General features: G+C 40.5%; 1 protein-coding gene across 2 annotated transcripts in view; it reads left to right on the top strand.

Moving 5' to 3' along the window:
• The window catches only part of RELN (reelin), a 284,556-nt gene that overhangs the window by 211,104 nt on the left and 57,398 nt on the right, over positions 1-16,054 (top strand). For both annotated transcript variants that reach the window (XM_077179117.1, XM_054631807.2), the window contains exons 26-31: positions 391-562; positions 935-1,135; positions 3,710-3,945; positions 7,914-8,071; positions 8,976-9,183; positions 14,571-14,647. In XM_077179117.1, the coding sequence (XP_077035232.1) occupies positions 391-562; positions 935-1,135; positions 3,710-3,945; positions 7,914-8,071; positions 8,976-9,183; positions 14,571-14,647 (1,052 nt within the window). The remainder of the gene's footprint in view (positions 1-390; positions 563-934; positions 1,136-3,709; positions 3,946-7,913; positions 8,072-8,975; positions 9,184-14,570; positions 14,648-16,054) is intronic.

Raw genomic sequence — 16,054 nt, forward strand, 5'->3', positions numbered from 1 at the left:
TCTCTCCCCTCATTGGGGTTGCCCTCAAATTCGATAAAAGTCCTCTGGCAGAGTTTGAGGCAATGCACTCATGTCCCTGGTTGCCTGGGAGAAGAGGCTGATCCCCCCATCTTACTACAACCTCCTTTCAGGTAGTTGTAGAGAGCAATGAGGTCTCTGCTGAGCCACCTTTCCTCCAGACTAAACAACACAAACTTCCTCAGCTGCACCTCATATGAGTTACTCTCTTAGACTCTTCCCCAGCTTCATTGCCCTTCTCTGGACACACAAATTACTGAGGACTTCTACAGATAAGATAGATGCTGACTTTCCTGCCTCTTTTCCCTGTTGAGTGATATGTTTCTCTACAAACTGTGCTCTCTGAAGTTCTGCTCTGTTTGTGTTCCTCAGGTTTGTGTATCTGGAGCTGCCAGCTGCAGCCAAGACCCCCTGCACCAGGTTCCGCTGGTGGCAGCCGGTGTTCTCAGGGGAAGGGTACGACCAGTGGGCCATTGATGACATCATCGTCCTGTCAGAGAAGCAGAAGCACATCATTCCTGTCGTTAATCCCACCTTGCCACAGGTAATAAGCAAGAGCCAGCTGTGGGCATCCCCAGGAAACAGGAACTATCCTGTTAGGAGACTTGTTTGAACACAGTTTTCTTGGAAAATACTGGGTCTGTTTAAAGAGACAGCTGCAGTGCTTGCAGCTGTGTCACTGTGTGGGAATTACCTGAGTCTTTGCACAAAATCATCAGGCTCCTAAGCTTTGTGCCAGAGGATATAATGATGTATCTCTGCAAAAAGTCAAGACTGAAGTTTTGGCAATAAAAATTTTTTTGAAAACTACAGAAAATAAAAGTTGCAAAATTTGAAAGTTCATCATTTTGGGAATTATTCTGAAGTCACAGCACAAGGGGATAATACCTCTGGCTTTTCTTTTCATTTCTAACAGAACTTTTATGAAAAGCCAGCATTTGATTACCCTATGAACCAGATGAGTGTATGGTTGATGCTGGCCAACGAAGGGATGACCAAAAATGAAAGTTTCTGCTCTGCAACCCCCTCTGCCATGCTGTTCGGTAAATCGGATGGAGACCGGTTTGCAGTGACTCGAGATTTAACCCTGAAGCCTGGATATGTCCTGCAGTTCAAGGTATTCCTTAAACATAAATCTGTGCAAGAATAGCAGTAAAACTGCCCTTAGCCAATATTTGCAAGATGCCACTGGAGCCACAGCTCAAACAAAGGTGATAAATTAGACAATTGTGTAAAAAGATGTGAAAAGCACGAGTATGAACCCATACAGAATAAATGCCATCCTGCTTGCTAGAATAGCCAAAACCTTGGTGCTTGAAAGCATTTTTACTCCTCTGGAGAAGTTTAAAGGTTTTTGTTCTTCAGCACATTTCAGAAGTGGGTTGAAGCGCATGTCATTATATTCAAGTCAGTACTAGGAAATGCTACTGCACTGTCAAGCCCAAAAGGATTTACCCCATCTGGGGGTCTGTGAGTACAAAAGCTCCAATGTGGTTTGGGTTCACTTTTTGTATTTTAGACTATTTAAGGACTTATAAGCTGCTCTGTACTCCAGTGTGCATTTTTCTTATAATTTACTTTTATTGTGTCAATGAATATAGGCTCCAATTAGCATTTTCTTCTTTAAAGAGCTTACAAAAAATTTCAGTGGTCTGACAATACATCAGAATATAGGCTCCAAAGAAAGTGTATTTGCTTTGACAAGCTCTTGTTTCTGAACCCTAATCAAAATTTTATTGAGTTTATAATGAAATCCCATTGGTGAATTCTGGAAGTTGGTTGCAATGCAATTTTAATGAGCTCCCCACAAATACATGGTCCTTACATAATTGGTGGATACAGACACTGAATAATTTACAAGTGGAATTATTAAAAAGATCAGATGTTTACAGGCAGCTTTTCAAATATAATTCCCACAGTTCTATAAATTGGAAAGTTCGTTAGAAATACTGGGATTTGTAAAATAATCTAATTTCAACTAAAAGATATGCTAATAAGATGCTATACAAACTGAGGGATTTCAGTACAATTTTCTTGTGAGCATTGCATGTAGTTTTATACTTTAAACTGTTTAAAACCCAAGGATATCTCAATACATAAATACCATTTAGCCTGGAAGAGAAGCTATTTGCCTCTTCACCACCTTCCTGTACTTCAGTGACTAAATGTCTATTCTCTAGATTTGATGATCAACTGCAATTAAGAAATTGTCTGGGTTTAAAAAAAATCAATACTTAAAAAATGTTTCATACACCTTCCATCACTGAAGCACTTGACAATGTAACATAACTATACAAAACATGAGAATGTGTCACAGAACAGTGAGTTCTTCTTTATAAAGTCTATTATTTGAGGACCGAATTTATACTTTTTTGGAAAGCTTTTCAGCCTGCACATAAATGTGTTAGTCCTATTTGCATGCTTTCATGAGTGTGTGAAATTTCCATTTTAAATAGCAGACTGGAATAATTTTGCATTGATAAGCTCAAAGACAGTAATTTGTTAGAATTATTTCATTTTACATGAATGATTTTGTTTTACATTTTGCCTTCTACAACTCAAGTAGAATTTCTTCAATAAACTAAGGAAAACTAACATTTTTCTGATAGCTTGAAGAATGAAACTGAAACTTCAAATCAGCAGTTGATTTTGGTCTTGGCTGCATTCTCATTTCACATTTTAATATGCATTTTTTCTTCTTAATCCAACTTTTACTTTGTTCTGGGGCCCAAACTGCAGCACCAACTCCCACACATCTTTCCTGCAAGGCAGTGACAAGGCTGTGGTTAGGGCTAACCTGGCAGTCAGGCTGATCCTCTGGGCACAGTGTGCTGCAGATGGGATGGATCCCAGAGGTTACAGCTCTTTCCATTCCTGGGCATGCAGGTGCCTGCACAGAGTTTGCTGTTTGGGGCTTGCTATGCACAGGGACCCTTGGAAAGTCCTTTGCACCTCTTTGTGTGCTGAACTCAGCAACCTTAATGAAGGACAGTGGGAATTTTTACTGAGAAATGTCATATTTCCATGTAGGAAGCAGACTCCAAGCAGTCAGCCAGCAGGGTTCAGAGCCAGTGCTCAGAGCATTAAACCTCCCAGAACAAAAAGTCAAAGGTGGTTTGCTGCCAATAAATACTAATAACAGTGCAGTTTCTTCATGTAATCTCTTAGGAAAATTAATCCACAAACACCAGAGCTTTATGTCCAAAAAGGAGACTGAGGAGTCCTTTTAATTTATTCAAATAAAGGGAGAGCCCATGGGGCATTCCCCTGGGATCTCTCAAATTTTTGGAGGATGCAGCCTCCTTTTTTATCCCAATTTCCCAGCTGCATTTCCCTTCTCTCTTCCCCCATTGGCTGAGGTACTTGGGAGGTACAGACTTCCTGATACGCCTGATGCCAAAGATTTCTCTCTAATGTATAACCCTCCCCTTTAATTTTTAATTCTGATGGAATTTAGGGGGTTTTCTTCCGCATTGTTTTTTTCATCTTTCAATGTCTAATTTCATTTATCAGCAAACTTAAGGTTTCTTTGTAAAAGCAAACATCTTTTTTCCCATTCATCAATCAGTGGAATCCTTCCCATTGTTTCTTTTATCTCCCAGTGCTAGTTTTGTCCACCAGCAGACCCACAGCTTGTTCGTAAAGACAAACCTGCTATTTCTCTCATCTCTGACTCTCTGCTTCCTTGCAGCTGAACATTGGCTGCACCAACCAGTACAGCAGCTCTGCCCCCGTGCTGCTGCAGTACTCGCACAACGCTGGGCTCTTCTGGTCGCTGGTGAAGGAGGGCTGCTACCCCGCCTCCCCTGGCACCAAGGGCTGTGAGGGCAGCTCCCGGGAGCTCAGCGAGCCCTCCGTGTACCACACCGGGGACTTTGAGGACTGGACAAGAGTCACCATTGTCATCCCCAGGTCGCTCGCAGCCAGGTACGGTGCGGCGTAAACCAGCGACGCCAGTGGGACACGGGGATTACACTATTTAGCTGCTTCTAGAATGGTACATTAGGGAAAAGTTGCAAAGCTGTGTTGTATTGCACTAAATAGTTTGTTTTGTTGTTGTTGTTTTGCACTGGGTTATTACAGATTTGCACAAAGTAGTCTTTATAATGCACTGAATAATTTATGTTGTACCACATGGTTTGTTATTCCCCTGTCCCATCACCCACTCCTGTTCCCAGTACCGCCTGGTGCTCTATTCCCTGGTCAGTCCCTCCCCTTGCCCCTCTCTACTGGTATCCCATTGGCCATGGTCCTCCTCCGCCCCCCATTCCCCAGGTATAAACCTCTCCCACCATGAGCCAAGACCTCTTCTTACATGGGTTTTTTCCATCTGTGGTTCTCAAGTCAATAAACAGAGGACATTTGTTCCCATGTGGAGAAGAGTGGTCTTTTGCTTTTGTCTGTGTAAGATCGTGTGGGCTGAGGGTCAATAGCCAGCTGGGTTGGACTTTGAGTTACTCTTGTTATCCCCAGGTCACTCACAGCCAGGTACAGTGCATTGTAAACCAGTGATGCCAGTGGGACACAGGGATTAGCTGATTTAGCTGCTTCTAGAATGGTACATTAGGAAACAGTTGCAAAGCTGTGAATAAAAGCAGTGTTAAAATATGGCAGAGCTGGGGGAAATATACTATGCTGCCCAAAGCAGTGAGAATTTTCCATTTTAAAGGTGTCAGAGTGGTCTGTAATAAATAATTAAATTAAAATGCAGTGAGGAACCCAGCACTTTTTAATTTGACACCAATCCCTTCCTTGTCTTTATCCATGTCAGCTAGGTCAGAGGCACCAGCAAGGGAGCAATAAGTCATATGAATTAAATAAGCCATTTGAACAGGATTAATTTTAGTTACCACTGGGCAAAGAAACCTTAGCAAGGTACCAGCTGATGCATAATGTGCAGTGTCACTGAAGGCAGCCAGGACAGCCAGAGGCAAAGGAGGGAAGAATGGTGGTTGTGCACATCTGCAAGCACAACCTCAGCACCTGATTCATACAAGTGAGAAAACATCAGATGGTGGAAGACAGAAGCCTTGAAATCAGGAGGGTTATCTCAGTCTTATCTGGATTTGGATGAAGTTCCTCACTCCCCTTACTCTCTATCTTACTCCATCAGTAAAACACCCCATGTGTTTTGTTGGATGCACCAAGCACTGCCAGCACAACCACCCCACCAGGCCCCTGGCCGTGTTTCCCTGCCTCCTGCTGTCTCTGGGTTTCTGACCCATCCTCCTCCCTCATCCTCAATCCCATTTGAGTGTGTGGCATATTTTGTAGCAGGGGAGCCAGTGCCTCTGCTGCAAGGACTTGAAATAGCAGTGTGTACCATAACAAGTTTGTCTTTTCTTCAGTAATTAGCCAATAACAGGTGCCAAGTTGCACAGATCTGACACCAGCTGATTTGATTTACCCAAAACAAGCAAGCCAGAATCAATAGCAGCAATCTGTTTGGCATTATGTGCAGTAATGTGATCCGGAATAAGAAGCTCATGCTAATAGATTAAAAATTTAAGTATTGTGACTGCAATGAGTGTCTTGGCATGTTGAGGCCTGAGTTTGTTGTGGGCCACTTAGGAAATCATGGTTCATGGGTTAACCAGAGAGCATCCCATTTCATTATTTGCTACCAAACATGAGCATGATGATCACCCACCTACTGAATCCCAGTGCACAGCAAAAAAGAAAAGGCAATAGGTTTATTATTTTTTAGGCAGAGTAGCAGGGAGGATATGAGTTAATCCATTATATTGTCAATGAGATTTTAAATCTGTTCCCCTCTTTGGAGCTCTTGTAAAATGATCAGCATCATAAAAGTTAAAGCCTGGAAATTAATAACCAAAATATTTTTTCTTTAACAAATTTGCTATGCAGTGAGTCAGAGTTGAGGGCAGAGTAGGAGCTTCTTACACAGTTTATTAAAGAAGCCTCCACTGAGGCATGAGGTCAAGAAAGAATCCCACTGCTTTCTAAACTCCTTCTCAGAGGGGAGCCTGGGCGCAGCTGGATCCAATCTTAGCTCTAGACTTTGTCAGTGGTTTATGTCTAAAGGATTATACAGCTGTAAATGAACCTTTACACAAGGTTGTCCTTCAGGATTAAGGATGGCAAAGTAGATATATTAATACAAACATGTTTATTTATGATTTATTATGGTAACAATTAAACAAGAAGGTCTTAATCAGAATTATTTACTAGACAGTATTGGAGCCATAGCGACTATTATAATATAGTGCTCTATGAAGCAACATTAAAGCAATTGTATCAAAGCAATTGCATTAAAGCTAGAAAAAATTATTATTTAGTAGAGATTGATGCTACTCACCCATACAATGACTGTGGGCAAATTTCTTGTTCAGCCTCAAAGATTAATCTTTAGGGGCATCCCCACTCAATGGAAGAATCTGCAGCCACTCCAAGAAAGGGTATGTCCATTTGAAAACCCTGCCATTAAAATCTGGGACTAGACTTTTAGAGTATGAACTGATGGACTGTCAATCATATGTCTCTGGGCCAGCTGTGTCAGCTCAGCAGCCTTAGACGAGTTATTGGTGATATTGTTTGTTCCTTCATCCGTGTTTTACCAGTCTACCACATCTCCATCTCACTGTCAGGATGTTTAACTTTGGGATTGATGAGTCAGACTGGTTATTTCTGTTTAGAGAGTGGCTTTTTTTTCTTGTATCCAAATAACTTGAAGGTTTTTTACTCAAAAGTGCACAATCCCATCATAAACTCTGCATCGCTGCCATCACTGAGTTCCTTTCAAAAATACTGTAAGAAATGAAGTTCAGGGATTTTGATATGTAATTAGCATTTCAGGTTGGACTGAGTAGTAAAAAGCATCTTCAAAGTCACATTAATCATTCCCTGTTGTTGATAAAACCATGTATTTTTTCTTTGCTTCACACTAAAGGATATGGGCCAGAGAAACAGAGGATTTCAAAATTCAGCCAAAAAATCTGAAAGAAATATCCTTAAGCAATGTTGCATGACAGAAATCCAAGCATCCTATTTGCAAATGGCTAATTTGGGAAAAGGTCCTTTTAATCTCAAGGAAGGAGCAGTAGCTATTGAAGCCAGGAGCAGCAATGGAGGAGCGACTGTGGGTAGGACGGTCGGGACAGATGGAGACGAGAGATCTCTGAAGCCAGGTCTTGGAGCTTGGGTGCAGGGCCCTGCTTGGAGCTGCCAGCCACAGCTCGGAGCAGGCCCCAAAGAGGAGCTCCAAAGAGGAGCTTGAAAGAGAGAGAGAGAGAGAATGAGAGAGAGCAAGAGGAAAAGAGAGAGACGAAAGAGTAAAAGAGGACGAAGTTCTTGTTACAATACTATAAATCTTCTTCTGTGCTGAATATTCTAATTTTCACTAGCTAATTTAGTACAAGATACAAATCCCATAGCAGTTACATACAGCCTATAAGAATCATTACATTACTATACTCTGTTACATTTTAAATCCTAAAAACTACTCTTGGAGCCCCTTCTGCTAAGCTAGTAGGGTCTGCTTTGACCCTTGGACCTGTCTGCAAGCAGAGGGTATTGTCTAATCAAAAGGGGATTACCTTCAGCTGGCCATACTATTGTTTTCCAGTTGTTCAGTAACTGAAATGAAGTTCAGGGATTTTGATATGTAATTAGCACTTCAAGTTGGACTGAGCAGTAAAAAGCATCTTCAAAGTAACATTAATCATTCACTGTTGTTGATAAAACCATGTATTTGTTCTTTGCTTCACACTGATGGATATGGGCCAGAGAAAGGCTTGGTATCTCAAAGCTTGCTTCCATTTCAATCTCACTTATAGTTTCCATATTCTCAAAATCTCTTGCCAGGCAATCATATTCGTAAGGCTTTCCTGTTTCATCTTCCCCAATGTAGCAATGCTGTTGTTTTGTCTCTGCAGCAAGACCCGATTCCGCTGGATCCAGGAGAGCAGCTCCCACAAGAGCGTGCCTCCCTTCGGCCTGGATGGCGTCTACATCTCGGAGCCTTGCCCCAGCTACTGCAGCGGCCACGGCGACTGCGTCTCGGGGGTCTGCTTCTGCGACCTGGGCTACACAGGTAACACAGCCCTCCTCAGGGGGATTACAGCCAGCACTGGCTGAGCTAAACCTGTAAACCTGACAGCTTGTTTTTCCTCTCCGATATTCCGGAAAAATATATGATGACATATATTGCATGGGCTGCCAAGAGGAATCTTTCTTGTTTTGTTAAATTAAATTCAGCACAGGCAAAGCAGAGCAGCTGAAGGCAGCGGACACCGTTGATGTTTCTGGCAAGCACAATCTTTGAATATCACCATCTGTATGAATGGGAAGGGACTAGCAATAAAAGAGAAAACAAAATAAAATATTATAAACTGAAAAGTCTGCTTAAAAGCCTTTGGATCATCTTCAAAAGAATTGTTGCCATTTTTGAGTCCCCTGGCCATCAGATGGCATGGGACCAGGAGGGAACATATGTTCTGACAGGCCCTTCTGTGGAAAATTCTGCTCACTTGTGGTTTTAGGGGCTTTTACGCTGAAATAGGAAAAAAAACCCAAAATGCAAACCCTGTGAAAAAAAAAAGATTGACACAACCGGTTGCACACTGTAGTCTTTTCAACCCCCAACCAACAAAGCAATAAGCTAACATCTTTTGTTCAATTTGTTTAAAATTAAATAGAAGGATAATGTTTTTCTGTTAGCAAAAAAATGCCTTATCAACATAAAGCTTGGCTGTTTTTCACCCAGTGAAATAAGCCATCTTAGAGTTTAGAGAAAGAGGGCTTATTCTTCCTACAGAAATTTGTAAAGTGGGTTTAAAAAGGTACAATCCAGTCATCAGGGCATTTTCTTAGAAAAGCCTGGTGCTTTGTCACAGATAGATGCAACAGAACCGTGTGCCAGTGCACTGTATCTGACCCTTACTCTGTCCAACACAGTTTCAACAAAGCATCTCCCTCTTTTTTTTTTTTTCTTGAAGCATCACATGGAACCTGTGTGTCTAATGTGCCTAATCACAGTGAGATGTTCGACAGGTTTGAGAGGAAGCTAAGCCCTCTCTGGTACAAGATAACAGGAGGTCAGGTTGGGACAGGCTGTGGTGTGCTCAGCGATGGAAAATCTCTGTACTTCAATGGACCTGGCAAAAGGGAGGCGAGGACTGTTCCCCTGGACACCACAAATATCAGGTCAGTGCTCAGTGCTGCTTCTCAAAATTACCTGTGTATTCATGTTCTCTGTTCTGCCCTGTTGAAAATGTGGATATGAAAAGGTGGGAAATGTTTTTTTTTATGGTAGTCATAACTTTTACAAGAGCTCTGAAAGATAGAAAAAATACGTTTTGTTCATTCTGGTGTATTACTTCCCTTTTTTGAAACAGAATACTTAGGTTAGAGACAGGGGAATAGTAGCTTAAAATAAAATATTAACTCACTATCTTTCTGAGAAGATAGTTTGCATTGTATCCTGAGATAGAAGACAGGATCTTGAGAATGCACAAAAGCTAAGACTCTGCTTATAGCTGGGGAGAAAAGCTCCTTTTCCTCTGACTGTGTTGAATTGCAGGCATGAGGATGGCATAGCAAGGAGCTGTTGTTAGCTTGCCAGATGTTGTGAATTACTCCACTTGTCAGAAGTGCAAAGGAATGGAATGTGAATTGTTTCTGCATAGCCAAGAGGCTAACAAGCCTTCACCTCTCTCCCTGCTGCTACTGAATCCTGCTACATTGGTAGCAATTATCCTCTTCTCTCAAATTGCCTAGCTGATTAATGTAATTAGGATGAACAAAGGACTGTTAATTCTAAACACTATTTAGCTTGGAGTTTGCTGCAGCTTTGTCCAGTCTCATGAGAGATTAGGCACCTGAAACCTTGAGCACTCTACAATTTTGGCAGTTAGCTTAATAAAACATATTTCTCCTGACAAATACTGCTCTGAGAGTAATAATGCCATGATTTGCTCCATAATTGAATTTGTGGGATCACTCAGCAAAGACTGGCCAGAGGTTACTGTGATCACTCCAGCTCAGGCAAGCAGGGCTCTGTGGTGTGGGGGCTGCTGGTTTGGGGAAGTCCTCAGCTGCTCCCTGGTACTGCACAGCACTGCACCAGCCACCTTTCTTCTGGCCCCTGCATGTCTGACAAATACCTGTCATAGTTATGTAATTATGTAAATTAGTTACTAATTAAACTAATTAATTGTTTGACAAATATGCTTTGTACAAGTACATGTTTGCCCTGGAACTCTGGAAGATGTGAGCACTTCTATTCCAGTGTCTTCAAATCCTGTTATTCATCCTGGGAAGCAATACAATGGAAGTAGTCTAGACTACTTCCTCAAGAAGTCTGTATTCAAAACTCTATTTTTGAGTTATTCCTTCTTTCATGAAGAAATCTTTTGTAAAGCCAAGTATTCCCTTTAGTTTTACAATTACTTTGAAACCACTTTAATGCCAGATATTCATATTTATAGCTTTTCATTTTTGCAAAGTTTGAACCATTTTAAAAGTCAAAAGACATTTTAAAATTCTGAGCAATGCTCTTTCTTGATGATTTTAATAACCATATTCTTGTGCAAAACAGAACCAGTGGTATATCCTGTGTCTTAAATCTGTTCCAAAAACATAAATGTCCAGAGAAACACTTGGTGAGAGCAACTACAATCTCTCTTCTTACCATGTACTCACAGTGTGAGCTGCTCTCCTGCTGGAACTGATTGTTATGTCAAAATAAATCAGCTTTTTATTTCTTTTTTTTTATTATTTTTGTAAGCATCACAGTGAGCAGGTTAACTCCCTTGAATTATTCAAGCTGGAAGCCACATCCCTGGGCTGTTTGCTAGGCAGAACATAGTGGTCATCTCAAACACAAATGGGAGTAACATGGATTTTTTGCTTTCTTCAGTGTGTGCTCAAAGGTAGTAGCCACCTGATGCTGCTTGACCAGAACATGAACTTTTTAGGCTACAACAATTACCCCAGGCTGCTTTGGTGTTCAAAGGGGAGAACAGTTGCTTCAAAAGGGCAACACAACTCATCCTAAAAGAGCAGCTAGCAGAACCCAGTGCTTTGTCTTCTGCAAACACCTATTTATTTATTTCTTTCATTAACTTTAAGGCAGCCTGTGTTGGCTGTGTATAACTTAGACATTCAGCTTCAGACACCTTGCTCTGAACAGATGCATCCCACTTAAATGTTGGAGGCCATCTGTAACATTAACTCTGTCTTTTTTTTCTAGAAGCAAAGGTACATGAAGTTTGTGAGAGCGTGTAGGGTTAACTGAAAGGCCCATACACTAAAAAGAAAATAATTCCTCAGCCTAGAAATTTTTTTTCACTATTGGAGCTAAAATTAATGTCACTTGAAAGGGGAGATTAAAGGGAAGTACTTTTCCCATTTTGGTATTACTTTTTGCATTCAGAAATGCCTAGCATAGAATTCAGTTATCTTATTAGGGATCATCTTAGCCCCTGCACAGTTATCTTTTATTTTTGCAAGGGTTTTTTGATTGGGGGTTTTGGTGACTGAGTAAACAGCAGGAAAACATGCCTTGAAAGACATACTGTTAGATATGTGGATTGAGGGTTGTGAATAGGAAGGCTGAAACTCCTGCAGTAGATTTTTAAGCTGCTTATTTTTAAGGTTAATAGTGTTTTCCCAGACCATTTAAGATCTTGTTTTGTTAAATCATGCATGGAAGAGCCCGATAGAAAAATTGACAAATATTACAGGACACTAAATTTTTATTTTCATTCTGAATTCCTGCAGATATATCTATGCATGTTCCATATCATCAGTTACAGCTTTTTGAATGTGAAGTGTAAATTTAATGTAAGGAATATGCAGACTTTTTCCTTTCTTTTTTTCTTTTTTTTTTAAGTACAAAGGCCCTTTTCCCTTTCACCCTTCTCTCCCCAGCACAGCATGGTCCATGGGGCTGAGATTTGCCAGCCTGAGGTGGGGTGCTCCTCAGGGGAGCAGCCCAAGAGGACACCGCCACACCTGGTGTCACACTAAAATCATTTCAAACTAAAGCTTGTGCCTGGGAGCCAATGGCCATAAAAAACTACTCAAATTTTAGTATATACAGCAAGTGGTCTCGTAATCTTAGCTTTGTTTGTCCTATTGCCTCCTTATTCCTTCATATGATTGAGTACACCTTTTTTTCCCAGATATTAGGAGAATGTCACATAGCACTAAGAGAGCTGTAAGTGTCAAAGTTCATTCCACCCAGACCATTTTGTTTGCCCCACACTTCAGAAACTCTGAGTTGAGGAGTCAGGGTTTGGAGTCTCTCTATTCCTTCCCTCTTGCATGGCCCAACACACCAAGGGCACAATTTCACTGCAGTATTTCCACCCCTCTGACTGACAGTGTGATACATGGATGCATTGTGGTTGCTGAGGAGCTGCTGCCTCCCATTTTGATGGCCTGTCCCTTATGACACTCTTAACTATCTGTTCAGTGGGAGCATTTGCACACAGTGCCTACCTGGCATCTAGATAAAAACCATGGAATATCCATATATTTTTTCCAAGTGGTGACATCTGGCTTGTTAGCTGACTTGGCTCCCATCTGCTTTACAGACTCCATTGCTAATGATTGTGCAACCATCCCAGGGAGCTGTTCTGGGTCAGACACTTAGAGATCAGATGGGCTGATTCACCCTTCTGCAGAAAGGGTTTTTGCTCTTTGGTTTTGCTTTTTTAACGATCTTCGCATTTGGCAAGAATAAAAGAATTTGTCACAGGACTGTGAATCTATTCACCTCTGGTGCTTCTGTCTAGAGTTTTACTGCCTGAATACTGCCTCCAACAACAGGGCTGCAGCAAACAAATAGAACTTAGCTGGCTAAATGGTGTGGTACTGTGAGCCTGACTGTCGAGAGCTGATTGTGGGGTTATCTTAGCAATGAGATTGATGGAGGATATTCTGCCTTGTCCTAGACCCTATGGGTATACAAAACATCTCAGACAATAGACACAGATTTTGGTAACAGAACTGGAATGCAGCTGGATTTAGAATCTAGATTTAGAGAAGGATTATGATATTGTGCATGTAACAGTGGGTGAGGGAAATTGGAGTCCTGTCTGCATTTTACTGGCTCTGGCTGTAGTGATGTAGCTTGTCTGTGGTTTTACCATAATTACTACAAATTAAGACAAAATCCTCTAAAGCAAAAAGAGTTATCCTTGCGGAGAATTATTTGAGTGGTAAAAATGCACCTCAAAATTTATGTTTTAAATAAAGACTTTATCTATGTCAATAGAATTAATGAGGCCTGATTTTCTATCATCTTAATTTAAAAATTGGCCAGGAAGCAAGGAGGAGAATGGCATTGCCAACTTTCAGCATGTAAAATCTCATTGTGGGGTTGAGTCCAGTTTCTCTGCTCTGCTCAGGTGCCGTTTTTGGTGTGCAATGGAGACAACCTGTGAAGAATGTGTAGATTAGGGGGTGATGGCATTCTGAGTCATCTCAATGCTCTTTACCTTAGTTATGACCTAGAATGCCTGAGACATGCAGTGAAATGTGGGGAGTGAGCAGCAGGACATTAATTGAAATTAATTGTTGTTATATAGCACAATAGTGTGTATCTAGGAGAAAATGTAAACTACTCTAAAACCACAGAGTCACAATAATAACCACAAGCTCAGCAGGGATACTTTGGCATTACTGCAGATTGGGGGGAAAAAAAACCCTAACAATATTTTGGAGCACAAGGATGGAATAGTACTTAATTCAAATATTGCTAAAGAAGGATGTTCCAGACCAATCCAGAATTCTGTCAATAAAACCAGCAATCCTGTCTCAAGGAGTTTTCTGGCATTAGAAGGGCTGCAGAAAGAAGTTTTGGGAAAAATTGAAGACATGGAAATGTGTTCATGCAGAGACTCAGATGCAATGGTTGCCATGGTTTACAGTAGAAAGGAATAAGAGAAGGTAGGGAAGTTATAAAAGCACAGGGCAGGTTGCAAGAAAAGCAGCTCAGGAACATTTTTCTTCACGACTTCATGATGTGAGAACAAGAGAATATTCAATGAAATCATAATGTATAGGTTCAAAATCAAAGGGTTTGCTTCATAAAATATTCGGTGAACTCACTATACTGAAAACTGTTTACAACAAGAATTTAAGAATCTAAAAAGGATCGGTGATTAAGGAGGATATAATAATTTTATTATAATAATTTTATTACAACTCCAATGCTGTATTTTAAAGCTTCACCTAATTTCTGGTTACAATAGGCCAAGGTAAGATCTGATGTAAGGAATAGCTTAGCCTGCTTTGGAGATTTTGCAACTTTTGTGTGAGATGAAGCTCCTAACTTCTCACACTCACTCAGAAACACCTTTATTAGGCACAAGATTAATAAACCACATCACTTTCTTCTGTCTTGGGTCTTTCAGTATTTACCATGCCCATGTTTGGTTTCTCTGGGAATATTGCTTTATCAATAAACCTGGAATAGGGACCTAACTGAAAATGCCATTTGCTAAGAGGTGCAAATTATCCTGACTGATCTTGTGCTATCAGAAGATGATTACATTTCTTTTTTATCCTGTGTTTTTTAAAAGGCTAGTACAATTTTATGTACAACTTGGAAGCAAGAGTGTTGGTAACTCCTGCAACAGACCAAGAGCCAGGAATGAAGGTAAAGCCCATTTTCTTTATTATAAGCCTTTTACATTTTGCATCTTCTGCAGTGTTTTTGCCTTTTGCTGCATTTACAAAATCAAGAAGATTTTTTTTTCATATAAATCAATTGCCTCCTCAGTTTTCATAAATGTTGAAGAAAAGTTATTTACTTTTGGTGGACTTTTCTAGTTATAATTAGTTACACCAAACCTACTGGTGATCCATCTGTAGGAGTACTGTGGGAGCTGTGATGGTCTAAGAAAGACAACATTTACAAAGCAAGGTGTAATAGCTTGTATTAAAATATTTGATAGTGTTGGAAAACAGGTAAATTTACAAGTCCACAGGACTTTTCATAAGGTCTGAAATAAAAGGAATGAAATTCAAGTTCAGGATAAAGTGGGCAAACTCCATTTCTGACCTGAAGAAGAATTGTGTACCTGAGAACTTGTTCATCTTCTCAACTACACCAGTGGGTCTAATAAAAAATTGCCTTCCAAAACAAGCTTATGCATGATTTACCCAAAACACAAGATCATAAAATTGTAGCTGAAAATTTATTTAGTCTGAATAAATTCATCTCTCCCAGATGTCTCCTCTCTTATTTGATCCACATGCTTAAAGTTACTGTGGTGGAGGACTGATACTTGTGTTTGGGAAGGATCAGCATTCTGGGAGCAGATTATGTTCTAGTTGCATGAAGTCAGACCACTGACATGAGAGATGAGAAAATTTAATTTTCCTCTCAATATAAAGCATTTAACATCAGTGGATTGTGTCCTGATATTTGGCATTTACATTGACTCACTCACTGAGGAAAGCTGTCATCTTGCAGCACAGATTACACCAAGGGTTTGATTCTCCATTCATTTGCACCAATATAAGACACTAAAAAAAAATCTGTTATCTTTGAACATACATCAATATAAAGGAGTTTTAAGAGAATAAATATACACAGGTGCTTCTTTCTTGTATTATCCCTTTTGATGAGCTCTGCTGGGCTTCTGTTGTGTCCTAGTTGCCATACTGTATGCATGATACAAAGAGTATCTTAAATTTTCTAAATATTATGATAATTAATTTCCAAGGATACTGTGAGCTTGCATACATAGCAGGAGGATTGTAATCCCAGCTATCAGAATTATAACTTAGTCTTTCACACAAACTGCAAGGATACCAACATGAAATAAATACTGTGTTAAAGAAAATCATATTATTCCTATCATTTCTGTGGTATGCTCATTAGTTTCCCTGAGGGTGTAAAAGATTTGATCCTTTGAGTTTGGTGAAAACAGCCAAGATGGCATGTGGCAGCTGGTGACCCAGGTCACCTTTGTGTTGGGACCCAGGAAATTCCTCTGGCTGTCCTGGAGGACTCGAGATCCTTGCAAGGGGCTCAGAGACCTTGGCACAGAGTCAAAGA

The sequence above is a fragment of the Agelaius phoeniceus genome, chromosome 5 (assembly GCF_051311805.1).
Source record: "Agelaius phoeniceus isolate bAgePho1 chromosome 5, bAgePho1.hap1, whole genome shotgun sequence".
Taxonomy (NCBI): Eukaryota; Metazoa; Chordata; class Aves; order Passeriformes; family Icteridae; genus Agelaius; species Agelaius phoeniceus.